Source organism: Enhydra lutris, unplaced genomic scaffold, assembly GCF_002288905.1.
Source record: "Enhydra lutris kenyoni isolate GAN:26980312 unplaced genomic scaffold, ASM228890v2 scaffoldscaffold3, whole genome shotgun sequence".
Lineage (NCBI taxonomy): Eukaryota > Metazoa > Chordata > Mammalia > Carnivora > Mustelidae > Enhydra > Enhydra lutris.
The window spans coordinates 9,612,731-9,627,336 of NW_019154087.1; the positions used below are offsets into that span (position 1 = coordinate 9,612,731).

Sequence of the window (14,606 nt, forward strand, 5' to 3'; positions counted from 1 at the left end):
TTCTTTAAAGATCCAGAACTGGGAAGAAGATTTTCTTCCAATGGAGAAGGGAAAAAAAACTGCATAAACAACAGCATACCACCTTTTATAAAGTAAGTATTAATTTTGGTTTAGAGACTGGCTGAGGAATTTTAGTTTCCAACCTTTAATTCCTCAAACAGTTTTTCTTTACTAGAAGATTAATGATGATTTATTAACTCTGCTATAACATTTCTTATATTAAAATAAAAATAAAACCACATACCTTCAAAACTGTATATAAACACAGCTTTAGTTACACCCAATCTTGAGTATTATGGAATCAATGGAATTCATACAAGTTACACATTGTAGCTTACAAATTTAGACATGTGAATTTATTCGTATCAATATTATTTTATGGCTGGAGTTCCTGTTTATGGTTATCTACAACCTGTTGATCTATGTCATATGATGAACTGGATCTTGCACATTTATCACTTCCTTTGAAGATCCCCACAGAGCAAAGATGCTTTATCTGGTCATTCACGAATCAATCATAGGAAAAAATCAGGTAGTAAACGAATCTTCAAATGCTAGACTGTCAAGAAGAATGCCTAGTTGATTCATTTACCAAAACTACTGAAAGCTGCAGTTTTTCACAAATATGACCTATCTTTAACTAAAAAGAGCCCTTATTTCAGAAAGTCCAATAACATTCCTATAAGCTAAGCATCTTTTGGTTTTACAAATGAAGACACTGTTTTTCTGCTTTTTTTTTTTTTTTAATTAAAAAAAATTCTAACCCTCATGTAGAAAATAAAAGGCACTCACAGGCATTCATCACTAGATCGCCACGAATTTCTGGTTTCCAGTCATCCCACGACGTCTCAAAGCCATCAGCAAAACGAATACAAAAGTTTTTGAAATGCCCTTTACTAACCAGAGATTCTGAAGAACAAGCAGTGATGAGAGTACTTTCAATGGTCAATACTAAAGCAGAACCAATGTCAAGATCTCCAGTGTGATTAGACTGCAAAATATATTAAAAAATAAAAGACAAAATGTTTTAAATTTGGAAATTCTCACAGGATTCATTGGAACAAAAGTTTAGAAAAAGTCAAGACTAGAAATCTTCACTAAAAAGCAGCTTAGAAAGTTGTCTACTTTTAAAACTTAAATTGTTGAAGTGAATACATATGCCATGAGCATCTTTTCTTTTTATTATGTTCAATTAACCAGCATATAGTTCATCATTAGTTTTTGATGTAGTGTTCAATGACCCATTAGTTGTGTATAACACCCAGGGCTCATCACCACACATGCCCTCCTTAATACCCATCATCTGGTTACCCCATCCCACCAACCTCTCTTTTCTGTAACCCTCGGTTTGTTTTCAGAGTCCAGAGTCTCTCATGGTTTGTCTCTCTCTCTCTCTAATTTCTTCACATTCAGTTTTCCCTCCTTTCCCCTATGGTCCTCTATGCTATTTCCTTATGTTCCACATATGAGTAGAATATTAATTGTCTTCATCTTTTTTTTAACTTGCAAAAGGTTAAAAAAGGTTAGAGGAGAGAGCATGAGAAGTTGAGGGGGAAAGGGAGACAATCTTAAGCAGGCTCCATTTGGCATAGAGCTCCAGCAGGACTCCACGTGAGTCTCCATGTGGGGTTTGGTCTCACTACCTTGAGATCATGACCTAAGCTGAAATCAACAGTGTGACACTTAATTGAGCCATAGAGGTGCCCCTAATTATCTAGTTTTCTATCCCAAGCTTCTGTTTTAGACAACTGCCTCTGGTGTATATGGCTTTCCTGAGCTCTGTCCATAATGCCATTAAAAAAACAACATTCTTCAACTCCTGAGGCATGTTGTCAATCACTGACCCAGAATTTTTCTTCACAATGTCTTGCTTAACAAATACTAAAAGTTAAACTCATTCAGCAACTGGTTATAGGTTAAGGTAAATTTTAACAGTAAAACAAACCTCTGAATTTGATATAATTGTAACCTCTTAGGTTCAACCCTTGATAGGGGTTTCTAGTCCTCTGTTTGTCTCATATGCATGTCCATAAATTATGAAAATTCTTGCTTTATCTGGTATACATAACTTGGAAATTTCATTACCATTAAATATGGCAGCTTAAAGGCATTTTGAAATCCTCCACCCTATTTTAGATGAGGTTACTAAACATTAAACAAAATTCTTAAATGTTCTTTTGCTTCTATTTCATTAACAATTATATGCCAAAGACTTGTTCGTTAAAAAACAAAATAAAAAGATTCTGAAAACTAGCTGCTTATTTTTCCAGGTAAAAATTAAGATTCACTAGAGCACCTGGGTGGCTCAGGGGGTTAAGCCTCTGCCTTTGGCTCAGGTCATGAACCCAGGGTCCTGGGATCGAGCCCTGCATCGGGCTCTCTGCTCAGAGGGAAGCCTGCTTTCCCCTCTCTCTCTGCCTGCCTCTCTGCCTACTTGTAAACTCTCTCTCAGTCAAATAAATAAACAAAATCTTAAAAAAAACTTAAGATTTATCATATAGGTATCAATCTCGTCATAATTCTGTGGCAAAGTGCTTCTGAGCAAAGTCTCATGAGATTCATATTTAATACACTAAGGATGAATAATGGCTGAAGGAATCCAATCTTACTTGCTATTTACTAAACTCAAGTTATAAACTGTTAATCCAAAAAAAATTATTATACTCTATATACACAGAAATGGTAAGTAGAATGCTGTATTCTTAATCTTGGACTATGATTTGATTTTGTACCTGTGCAGTATTTGTGATGGGCAGGCATATTCCCAGATCATTCACAGTAAGCTGGAGGAAGAGAGTCCCAAAGGCCTGGGCTGATGTTTGCTGGATACCTGGTAGCATATCTACTACCTCCTTTGTAGCCATATGAATATCTTTATGTAAAGCCATTCGTTGTTCATTCCAGTTGTCATAGGCGGCCTTATAATTCAGCCAAAACAGCACAGCTTTTTATAATTAAGGTGGATTGGAAAGAAAATTAAAATCAAAGCTGTAAGGCTAGAAGGCAAGTAAAACTCAGTAGTTGTAAAATCTGGCTGATTAGTAAAAATTACTCCCGTGAGAAAATTATAGCATTAGAATTAGAAAGGATCTAAGAGGATATAGTCAATTTGACAAATGAAAGCAGGCAACTGCATAATGGCAGAAAGAAGAAAACATTCCAGGTCCATTTTTTCACTTAACAGATTATTTGTGAAATGCCTATTAGATGTTATGCATTAGGATGCAACAGAAATGATATGAAAACAGAACATGGTCCCTGACCTTATAAAGCTTGCTGTTATACTGTTAAAAATTCTTGAAGGAGAGAAACCTAACAGTAGGAGTATACATTAAAAAGATATGACCTGCAAAGAGAGGCCAAGACATCGGAGTCTGTAACAAGAATGGAACCTTAAGGAAAACCTTCATTTAATGCAGCATAAAGAAGGAGGAACCTAAAGAGGGAGAAAATTGAAGGGGTTAGGGAAGCAGAAGGAAAAGCAAGTGTCATGGACACAAAGAGTAGAAAATACTTTAAGGAGTTGTTGAAAGCTGATGACAGGTTAGTAAGATGTGAAATGAAAAAAAGTGCACAGAATTTAGCAAAATAAAACATTATCTATAACACTGCCAAAAGAATAGTTTTCTAACAGACTTATCACCAGCTAATGCCTACCACCAATTTAAATCTTAAATGGTTTCATAAATGGTTCTTCATTACTTCTATATTTCTAACATATAGGCCCAATATACATAAATTAAACTCTATCTGTTCAGTCTTATTTCCTATTATTTTCTTTTATGAAAACTGCTACATGTTTTAGGCTACTGTATTAATATATATTCATTCATATTCTCTCTCATTTGGTAAATATTTATTTAGTTATTACTATAAGCTAGGGACTGTTCTAGACTGTCATATACAAAGGTAAATAAGACTAGCTTCATTTCCTTGTCTCCCTGGTGAACTCCTGACTCCAAGTCAAATCTGAAGGATTCGTTTCTCCTCTTAGAAGCACAGGCAAAGTTAGAAGACTCCCTCAGTTGGGGAATAGGTATCTCCAACTCCTCTCTGTAGTGTACTTTGCTCTCTCCCATTGGACTGAGAGGTCCTTGAGGGCAGGGATCCTGTTTTCTATATCTCTATTCCACTTCCAGACAGTAAATGTTTACAGAATAAATGAATAAAGACAGTGCCAGAACAAATGGGTGCAATAGTTTTTGAAACCAAAAACCTAGCATTACAATTGAAATTCTGAATCAGACATCCTATATACCCATGTAGAAAAGAAATGACTTTAAAATGTAAAGTAAGTTTAAAAAATGAATAAGCAAAACACTTTTCCTGGATGCTCACATTTCAGAATTAGGAGATGTTCAGCTATCAAGCATTTACACTGGTAAACTACAGATGATTTTTATCCAACATTGCCAAAACATTTTTAAATCCAACAAGATAGTGTTGATGGACTTTATCTTACCTCTGTCAAAGGCCACAGGTTGTGCATAAACAATTGGTCTATTCAAGGTAATAAGCACAGCTTCCCTATCTGAAGAACCACTGATTTCTTCTCGGAGGGCATTTCTTAATCCAATTCTGGTTTTAAAATAGGCAACTTGATGAAAATCAGAACCAGCTTCCTCATAAACCTAAAATAAAATTAAAAGCTCAATAAAAGCAAGTAATGGAAGACATTTTGATAAAAAACCTGAAAGTTTTAACAATTAATAGTATTATTCATCAAATGAACTACTGTATACTTTTCTCAATTTTATTTGTCAATGATACATTCCTTATATTCTGTACCATAAACACCTGAAATTAATAAAGAACATGAATGGGTAAATAAGAAGTAGTATGAAGTCATACATAAAATTCATAGAAAAGCTAGGACAAGGTCCATATTCTTTTTGTTTGTTTGTTTTGTTTTTTTATTTGACAGAGAACACAAGTAGGCAAGAGAGGCAGGCAGAGAGAGAGGGGAAAGCAGGCTTCCCTCTGAGCAGAGAGCCCAATGCAGGGCTCGATCCCAGGACCCTGGGTTCATGACCTAAGCCGAAGGCAGAGGCTTTAACCCACTGAGCCACTCAGGTGCCCCAAGGTCCACATTCTTTTTTTTTTTTTTTTTTAAGATTTTATTTATTTGTTTGACAGAGAGAGAGATCACAAGAAGGCAGAAAGGCAGGCAGAGAGAGAGGAAGGGAAGCAGGCTCCTGCTGAGCAGAGAGTCTGATGCGGGGCTCGATCCCAGAACCCTGGGATCACAACCTGAGCCGAAGGCAGAAGCTTTAACCCACTGAGCCACCCAGGTGCCCCTCAAGGTCCATATTCTTAATGTCAACATATTAACTATTCTAAGATAATTAGATCCTTTCTTTTCTTAATATGTGTTTCCATTTGGAAAAAAATTACTGTTTTTTTAAAGATGGCAAGAAATTTTTCTTCATTTATTTCTCCACATAATGTTTAACATAGCCATTCAATTTAGAAAGTACGGCTGATATTCCTTTAATTAATTCTTCAAATAAAAGAAGGAAAAAGGTTAAAATCTACATAATAATTTCTAGCAAAATAAGAATAACAAAAAATGCCCCAATGAGCTATCAAAATTTTATTTTTATAAAACAAAATTTGATTTATTGCTGTGAATGTGTATGTATGTATGTGTGTAAAACTTTGTATACGTATATACACATACATGTATAGACATATATACACACATGTGTAGACATATATACAAATATGTGTGTACATACATACGTAAAACCTGGTATATGTAAAACTTTCTATGTTTAACATTACAGTATGCAAAACCTGCCAATATTAAACAGGCAGTTAAGAAACTTAGTAACATTTTAAAAACTGACCAATTGTTAGTACAGAGTGCTAAAATAAAAAAAAAAATTCTAACAAAATCAAGAGCAATTATAAACAAGTATTTATGAAGATGCTGAATTAAGCTTCATGAGATTGCACTTGCACTAAACTATAGCAATATACCACCCAAAAACACTCAATGAAATGCCAAACTAAAACAGTAAAGGCCTCCTTTTTTTTTTTTTTTTTAAAGATTTTATTTATTTGACAAAGAGAGAGAGATCACAAGTAGGCAGAGAGGCAGGCAGAGAGAGGGGGAAGCAGGCTCCCTGCTCAGCAGAGAGCCCCATGCAAGGCTCCATCCCAGGACCCTGAGACCATGACCTGAGCCGAAGGCAGAGGCTTAACCCACCAAGCCACCCAGGTGCCCCATGTAAAGGCCTTCTTAAATGACGTTTCTCTCCAATTTAAAATTGAAAATTTAGGAATGTTAAATTCTTTTTTAAAGTATGGTAATAAAGTAATTCAAGTTTATATACAAAATTTAAAAGCCAAAGTTCTAATATCAGCATATTCTGTACTCACTTGATGTTTGACAATTTGTCCTAATGCCAGATTTAAATCCACTTGACATTTACCAAACAGTTTCAGATAGCTGCTACTCCCTGGTGAAGCTTTGGTTTGAAGTCGGTTCGAAAGTTCCAGCTCTATCAATCCAGTTTCAAATCTCACAGCTCTCATTGATGGAGTAGTGGCTGTTACTTGAATACCCTAGAGCAGATTATAGGTTAGGAGGAAAAAAATAATCTTAAATCAACAGTATGCACTCACTCAAATGAAACCTTTCGATACGATAAAGTAGCCATGTTTTAAAACACACATGGGCTGTCTAAAGATCTGATAAAACTGGAAACATTTTTTAATTTCTCGTATTAGTAGGGAATTTTTTAACTCCTAAATTTTATTTTAATATTTTGTCCTTAACATCTGAACCATTCATGAGTTAAATACATTAATTATAATTAATCATTAGATAACAGTATTTTTAACACTGCTCTTTTTTTTTTTTAAGATTTTATTTATTTATTTGACAGACAGAGATCACAATCAGGCAGAGAGGCAGGCAGAAAAAGAGGGGGAAGCAGGCCCTCCACTGAGCAGAGAGCCTGATGTGGGGCTTGATTCCAGGACCCTGAGACCATGACCCGAGCCGAAGGCAGAGGCCTAACCCACTGAACCACCCAGACGCCCCAACACTGCTATCTTAAGTACTGGAAATACTAAGGTTTCTATTAAGGTACTAATGTTAAATGGACAAATGTACAAAATACTTCTTACAGAGTAACTTACAGCTATAATAATTAGAAAAAATTGATATATTTATCAGAAGGGAGCAGTTAAATAAATTGTTACAACTGTATAAAAAATGGTACAGCTATTAAGGAAGATAAAGTTAATCTATATGTTCTGACATGAAAAGGTATCCAAGCACAAATATATGCATAAACATATGCATATATAAAAGTACAAACAGAGAAAAGTCCTAAAGGACATTCAATTGCTAAAGCTTTTCCTCTTCAGTGGATGGGGTCATACTTCATTTTTATTTTCTACTCGCACATTTATGTATAATATGAATTCCTTTAACTAGAATACATTAAATACTTAAAAAATACTTCAAAAAGTATAATTACTTATATGTTACCTTAAACTGCAAGTTCAGGGAATAGAGTAGAATTTTAGGCTTATCTCCATCTGTTGTTCCATCATGTTCATTCCAAAGAGGAATAGGCTGCTCCCCACCTAAAGAGATTAAATAATTGAGGGTCTGGGGCAATCACTTTAAGAGGAAAATAATAATTTTGTTCAAAAACAGTTATTTTCTTTTTTCTGATCATTAACTTATTCTTTAGTACAGACTGTAGCCATGACACATTTCACTGACACAGATTTTTGTAAGTTAGGGATAATACTGCATATATAGGCATTTATTAAGAACATTTTATAAGGACTAAAAACATTATGTGTATAATTAAACAAATGTAATTATATATCTCAGAAAATTTATCTGAGGGGAAAAAAGTAAACTGAATTGATTTCTTTAACCAAATATGTGAACCTGTTGTTTACATTTATATATGCTGCAAACAAGATTAAAAGAAAAAATAAAGGTGATGAAATTTTAAAATAAGGTAATACGTGCTAATAATAAAGAGTGTGACAGCAAAGGTTTGTCCTACAAATTAAAAAAAAAAAAAGGGAGGAAAATTTCCTCAATTTGAAAATATCTACAAAGGTCTACAGTTAAAATGATATGCTCAATCGTGAAAAGCCTGAAACTTCCCTAGGCTTAGATAAAGTATAAGGCAAGGATGACTCCTCTTACCATTTCTGTTCAACATCATATGTAAAGTCCTAGCTAATGCAATAATACAAGAAAAGGAAAGAAAAGATACAGAGATTGGGAAGGAGAAAATAAAATTGTCTTTGTTGTTCACAAATGACAAGATTATATATGTGGAAAATCTGACAAAACTGACAAAAAAAAAAAAAACTGCTGGAACCAATAAGGGATTATTGCAAGGCTATAGGATTACAAGGTTACAGGTCAATCACTTTCCTGTATACTGTATACTGTATAATGAAGAGTAGAATTTGAAGTTAAAAACACAATGCCACTTATATTAACATCACAAAAATTAAGTTAATCAGGTATAAATTAACAATATATGTATAAGATCTACATGAGGAAAACTAAAATTCTGAGGAAAAGTATCAAAGAAGAACAAAATAAATGGAGAGTTATTTCATGTTCATAGACAAGAAAACTCAATATTGTCAAGATGTCAGTTCTTCCCAATTTCAGTTTTAAATTCAATGTGATTCCAATAAAAATCTAGCAAGTTATTTTGTGGATATCAACAAATTGATTCTAAAATATGTATGGAAAGACAAAAGACCCAGAATAGCCAAGGAGAGCAAAGCTAGAGCACTGACACTTTCTGACTTCAAGACTACAGTAAACAAGGGAGTGTGGGGTTGGTGAAAGAGCAAACAAATAATACAACACTGGAACAAAATGAAAAGCCCAGAAATAGACCCATACAGTGAACTGATCTTTGACAAAAAAGAAAAGGCAATACAATGAAGGAAAGTCAGTCTTTTCAGTAGACGATGCTGGGGTAACTGGATATTGTCATGCAAAAAAAATAAATCTAGACATAGACCTTATACCTTTCACAAAAATTAACTCAAAATGGATCACAGACCTAAATGTAAAATGTAAAACAATAAAAGTCCTATAAAATAACATAGGAGAAAACATAAATAACCTTCCATTATGGTGAGGACTTTTTAGATACAACACCAAAGGCATAATCCATGAAAGAAAGAATTGATAAACTGTACTTCACTAAAATTAAGAGCTTCTATTCTACAAAAGACAATCAAGAGAATGAGAAGATAAACTGTAACTGGGAGAAAATACTTCCAAAAAATACATGTGATAAAGGACTGTTGTCTAAAATATGCAAAGAGCTCTAAAAACTAAGAAAGATAATAAACATGATTAAAAAATGGGCCAGGGGCACCTGGGTGGCTCAATGGGTTAAAGCCTCTGCCTTCGGCTCAGGTCATGATCCTGGAGTCCTGGGATTGAGCCCCACATCAGGATCTCTGCTCAGCAGGGAGCCTGCTTCCCCCTCTCTACCTGCCTCTCTGCCTGCTTATGATCTCTGTCAGATAAATGAATAAAATCTTAAAAAAAAAAAAAAAAGATGGGCCAAAGACCTTAATAGACATTTCACCAAAGAAGATACACAGATGGTAAATAAGCACAAGAAAAGATCCTTTACAGAGCATCATCATATCATCAGAAAATGAAAATTAAAACAATACTAAGATACCACTACAAATCCATTAGAATAGCCAAAATTTGGAACACTGAAACACCAAATGCTGATAAGGAGATGAAGCAGCAATATCCCTCATTCATTCTTGGTGAGAATGCAAAACAGTATAGCCACTTTGGATGACTTTTGGTAGTTTCCTATTAAATTAAACATATTCTTACCATATGATCCAGCAATCATACTCCTTGGTTGCAATCCAAAGGAGCTAAAAATTTATGTCCACACAAAAACTTGCATACAGATGTTTGTAGCAACTTTATTCATAATTGCCAAAATATGGAAGCGACCAAGGGAGGGATAAATAGGTGGAGCACTAAGAAGTTTTAGGGCAGTGAAACTACTCTGTAGGATACTATAATGGTAGATACATGTCATTATTCATTTGTCTAAAGCTACAAAGTGTACAACACCAAGAGTGAACCCTAATGTAAACGATGGACTTTGGGTGATAATGGTGTGCTGATGCAGATTCATCAGTTGTAACTCATGAGCCAGTCTGGTGGGGAATGTTGATAATGGGGGAGGCTATACATGACTGGAAGCAGGAGATATCCGGGAATTTCTGTAATTTCCCTCAATTTGCTGTGAAACAAAAATTGCTCTAAAAAGTTAATTTTTTAAAAAAGTCTATTTGTTTTGTTGATCCTATCACTGCCTTGAGTATCTTTTACGTAGTCACAGAAAATTTTTTTTCTTAAAATTTAAAAGAGTTTTGCCTCTTACAAAATATACTGCACCATAATTTTAGCTTACAGAAATATTAGAGACACTATTAGTCACATTAACTCCACATTTTTTTTAACTTCATTTTAAATTAAATATATAATTGGCCCAATTCTCAGAAGGTAACCTCCTTATATGTTTCTAAGATGGCTGTCCATATTCAAAACTAAATCTCTTCTGTTTACTAGGTCAGTGCTTACCTACATCTTTCTAAAACCCAGGGAGTCTATGGACAGTAAAATTGTAAGAACTGATTCCTCAAAAAAAAGAATTTTACTAACAAACTTAATTATTGCTGTAAATGAGTATTTCTATACAACAGAAAATGCCTAGAGCTAAATTTAACATTAAAGACAAGCATAAGGAAAAAGTGTAAGAAATAAAAGAAATAAGGCAATAACTATGAAGATTATGGGAAAGTAGGGAAGCAATACAGAGATTAGAATACTAAGAAGCTTGGCTACAAGGGTTAAAAGTATTCCCTTTCAATAGCACTCTCCGGTTTTATAAATCTCTGCTCCATAAGGTCCTGGGGCCAGCGAGATGATAAATGACTTACTTTCAGCTCTTTTCCTAGAGTTCACTCTATTGTCAGGAAGGAATGGTTCAGGGATTAGACCTAGCTACTGAATGACTTTGGTATCTGAATTCTTCACAGTGATTAGTAAACATTCATGGTTAGAACATTAATTTCTAGTTTTCCTTTCCAGCTCATTCTTCATAGACCTAGGAATATACTTGCAATTCCTCATTGACTGCAATTTGAACGTGAAGAAAAGCCTTTCCTTATGAAGGGCACGTATTGCATGGACCACTAGGTGTGGTGCATAAACAATGAATTTTGGAACACTGAAAAGAAATAAAATAAAATAAAATAAAATAAAAAAAAAGAAAAGAAAAGCTTTTCTTTCTCCTTCATCAAAACTACCTTAAGGGCAACTCACAGTGCCAGTCTGATACTAGAACTCTACAATGCTAGCTTTTTAACCATCAAAGATTCAAAGTTACTTTAAGAGTCTATTTATTTAAAAAAAAAAGAGTCTATATATTTTTATATGTTTTTTTCATTATATATATTCAGTAATAACAGACTTGAAAATATTCTTTAGAACTCATACAAATTAACCAGCTTAAAATATTCTTAACTTCCGTATCTCAATGTTCTAATGCGATTTTAACCAGGTAAATGGGCCACATCAAAACTTCTGTATATTCCCCAAACAGGGGTACCTTCAGTGGCAGAAAGAACTTTGCTATTTTTTTTTTCTTCCTTACTGGTTTGTATTCAACTATTTTCAGAAAAATTCCAAGGCTACCAATTGAGCTGATTTTTTAAAACTTAACTTGTGAAATTCTATAGCTCTACTGTGCCTCTTCAATATAATCATTTAGTAGTTCCCTGACTTCAGATAAAATCAGAACCAGCCCATGAGAATCAGGAAAATCTGTTGTCCACATGGGTACTACACAATTTAATTTCCTACTGCAATGAGTTTTGTCCCCCTTTGGGGCCTTATTGAATACTTGTCCTTAAGCTCTACCTGCATCTTCTCTACCTCTCCTTTCTTGCCAAAGAGACTTATGAGGTTTGGGAATAGGACTTCCTCTGTAGTCTTTTCTGATTTCTTCAACTAGATTAGCTTCTCCTCTGGCACAGACAGAGCACCCTGTTCTTGTCATTCATAGAACTCATTAAAATTATAATTGAATACCCAAATACTTAATAAATCTGTTAAATGAATGAATTTATGCATCAACATGGAGGAATCTCCTGTTGACAGCAATTTATAGATATGGCTTCACTATTATTTTAACATGATTATGTCCATACTGGAAATATTTAGCCTCAAGAATTCTTATGCAGTCAACTTATTTTCCATTCTAATACCTTTTAAAACTTTATCCTATGAATATGATATACTTATATGTATATGTATATGTAAAGTATATGAATACTTTATCTTATGAATCTTTTTAAAATCAAACATATATTTCCTCTTTAAATGTAAAACTATTATTAAGATGCTCATTTGTAATCTACTCTTGATGCATAGTAAAAATATAAGGGTTGCCACAGATGATTTACTGGGTAACAAGCAGAATCCTCATATGGTATAAAGTTAAAATCTTACATTGATCTAAATCTTGCTCCCAAATGAATAATAATAGTTTGGTTAATAGACATACACTGTTAGCTCTTTTTGTGGGGTGGGTAAGAAGCATAAGGGAGCTTTGTGAAATTTATAAATCGTAAATGTATATATTATACAATGACAAAAGTAATAAGCAAAAGAATCTGTAGGTGGAAAAGCCAGAAAAGGAATGCAGAGTTTTAGGGAGTTACTCAACAACTATATCTAAATGATAAGATCAATATTCATACCATAGATAAATGAAACATCATGGACCCATTAAGAATAAAAATCTGCTATATATTCTATATTACAAGGTACCAGATTATCTTACCAGAAACTTTCTGTATTACTTCATTAACTTCCTTCATGAACACTTTCTGTACAAATACCAAGTGGTTTAGAAGATCAGTTGTGAGATTATGTTCAAAGGAACCAACCTGCCAAGCAAAATCAGAATATTAGATTAACAATACTCACCGTATTTGTTGTAAATACCTCTTTTGTTCACATAGGTCATCCCAAACTCTGAAGAAAGACAATGAATTATCGATATATTATTTGAAAATAAGGTTAAAAAATATTCAGATCGTCCAATATTTACTGGTCTGACATTCTTATGGGCCATTCCTTAATTTTTTTTTTAATAACAGGAGCTAATAAAGTATCTTTTTTCTACCTTTCGAGAGTGAATGAAATTTATACTTTATGTAACCTGCTAATCTCAAAACTGAAAGTTTGTCTAGAGTACTTTTTATTTTCAATGACTACTATTATAGTTAGTGGTAGAACCATGGACAATTATCATTACACATGAAAGTAAATTTATTTGCACATTCAAATATTTATTGACCATCTACTTTGTACATCATTAGATGTTAAAGACATAGCTGTGAATAAAAACAACAAAATCATGGCTCTCATGAGGCTAACATTCGCATGAAATAGCAAATCAGATATATTCAACCAGCTTTGATATATCTCTATAATTAGTATAAAATGTAAGATTTCTGGGAAGAATTGAAGCTGAGTATTATAGTAAAGATAAGTTGAAACACCCTTATGAGTAAGACAAATGCTTCAGACTTGCCACTTTGTTAGCAGCAATGGCCACAGTCGCCAAACTGTGGAAAGAACCAAGATGCCCTTCAACGGACGAATGGATAAGGAAGATGTGGTCCATATACGTTATGGAGTATTATGCCTCCATCAGAAAGGATGAATACCCAAATTTTGTATCAACATAGACGGGACTGGAAGAGATTATGCTGAGTGAAATAAGTCAAGTAGAGAGAGTCAATTATCATATGGTTTCACTTATTTGTGGAGCATAAGAAATAACACGGACGACATGGGGAGAGATAGAGAGGAGATGGGAGTTGGGGGAAACTGGAGGGGGAGACAAACCATGAGAGACTATGGACTTTGAAAAACAATATGAGGGTTTTGAAGGGGTGGGGGATGGGAGTTTGGGTGCGCGTGGTGGTGGGCATTATGGAGGGCACGTATTGTATGGAACACTGGGTGTGGTGCATAAACAATGAATTCTGGTACACTGAAAAGAAATTTAAAAAATTTTTAAAAAGACAAGTATATCTCACTGTGATTGTGTACTTTAATACATCACATATATTCAGGCTAAAAAAAAATTAAGAAAGCAAAATAGATTTAGTAGTCTTTACTTAAATGAGAAGTCACATAAAGTTTAAGTTGCACCAGTCACTTTTTATTTTGTATAGAATAGTACAGAATGGGCTAAGATGATTTTCATGTGTATTTATTTTAAGCCACAGTGAAACAGGCAACTGTCTGAGGAATGCAACTTTAGATTCTTTCAAGAGTTTGTATTTAACTGCATTCTTAGCAAATCTCGGATTGTGTTCTTCCCCAATTACAAACTTTATACCTCACTAATAGCCAATATTAGTAAGGAATTATGCAACATACTGCATCAGATTTGTTTTATTTTCTGTCAAATGAGGCATTAAGAATAGTATTGCTAGAGTTTGGAGCACTTCTTTTTCAGAATAGAAAGCACAAA

The 14,606-nt window shown here is 34.0% G+C and overlaps 1 protein-coding gene across 2 annotated transcripts in view; it reads right to left on the bottom strand.

Moving 5' to 3' along the window:
* Nucleotides 1-14,606, bottom strand: part of LOC111153399 (KIAA1109 ortholog) — a 197,955-nt gene that overhangs the window by 45,533 nt on the left and 137,816 nt on the right. For both annotated transcript variants that reach the window (XM_022512407.1, XM_022512417.1), the window contains 6 exons: nt 12,900-13,005; nt 7,505-7,602; nt 6,385-6,570; nt 4,463-4,631; nt 2,733-2,944; nt 793-991 (listed from right to left, as the gene is read on the bottom strand). In XM_022512407.1, the coding sequence (XP_022368115.1) occupies nt 793-991; nt 2,733-2,944; nt 4,463-4,631; nt 6,385-6,570; nt 7,505-7,602; nt 12,900-13,005 (970 nt within the window). The remainder of the gene's footprint in view (nt 1-792; nt 992-2,732; nt 2,945-4,462; nt 4,632-6,384; nt 6,571-7,504; nt 7,603-12,899; nt 13,006-14,606) is intronic.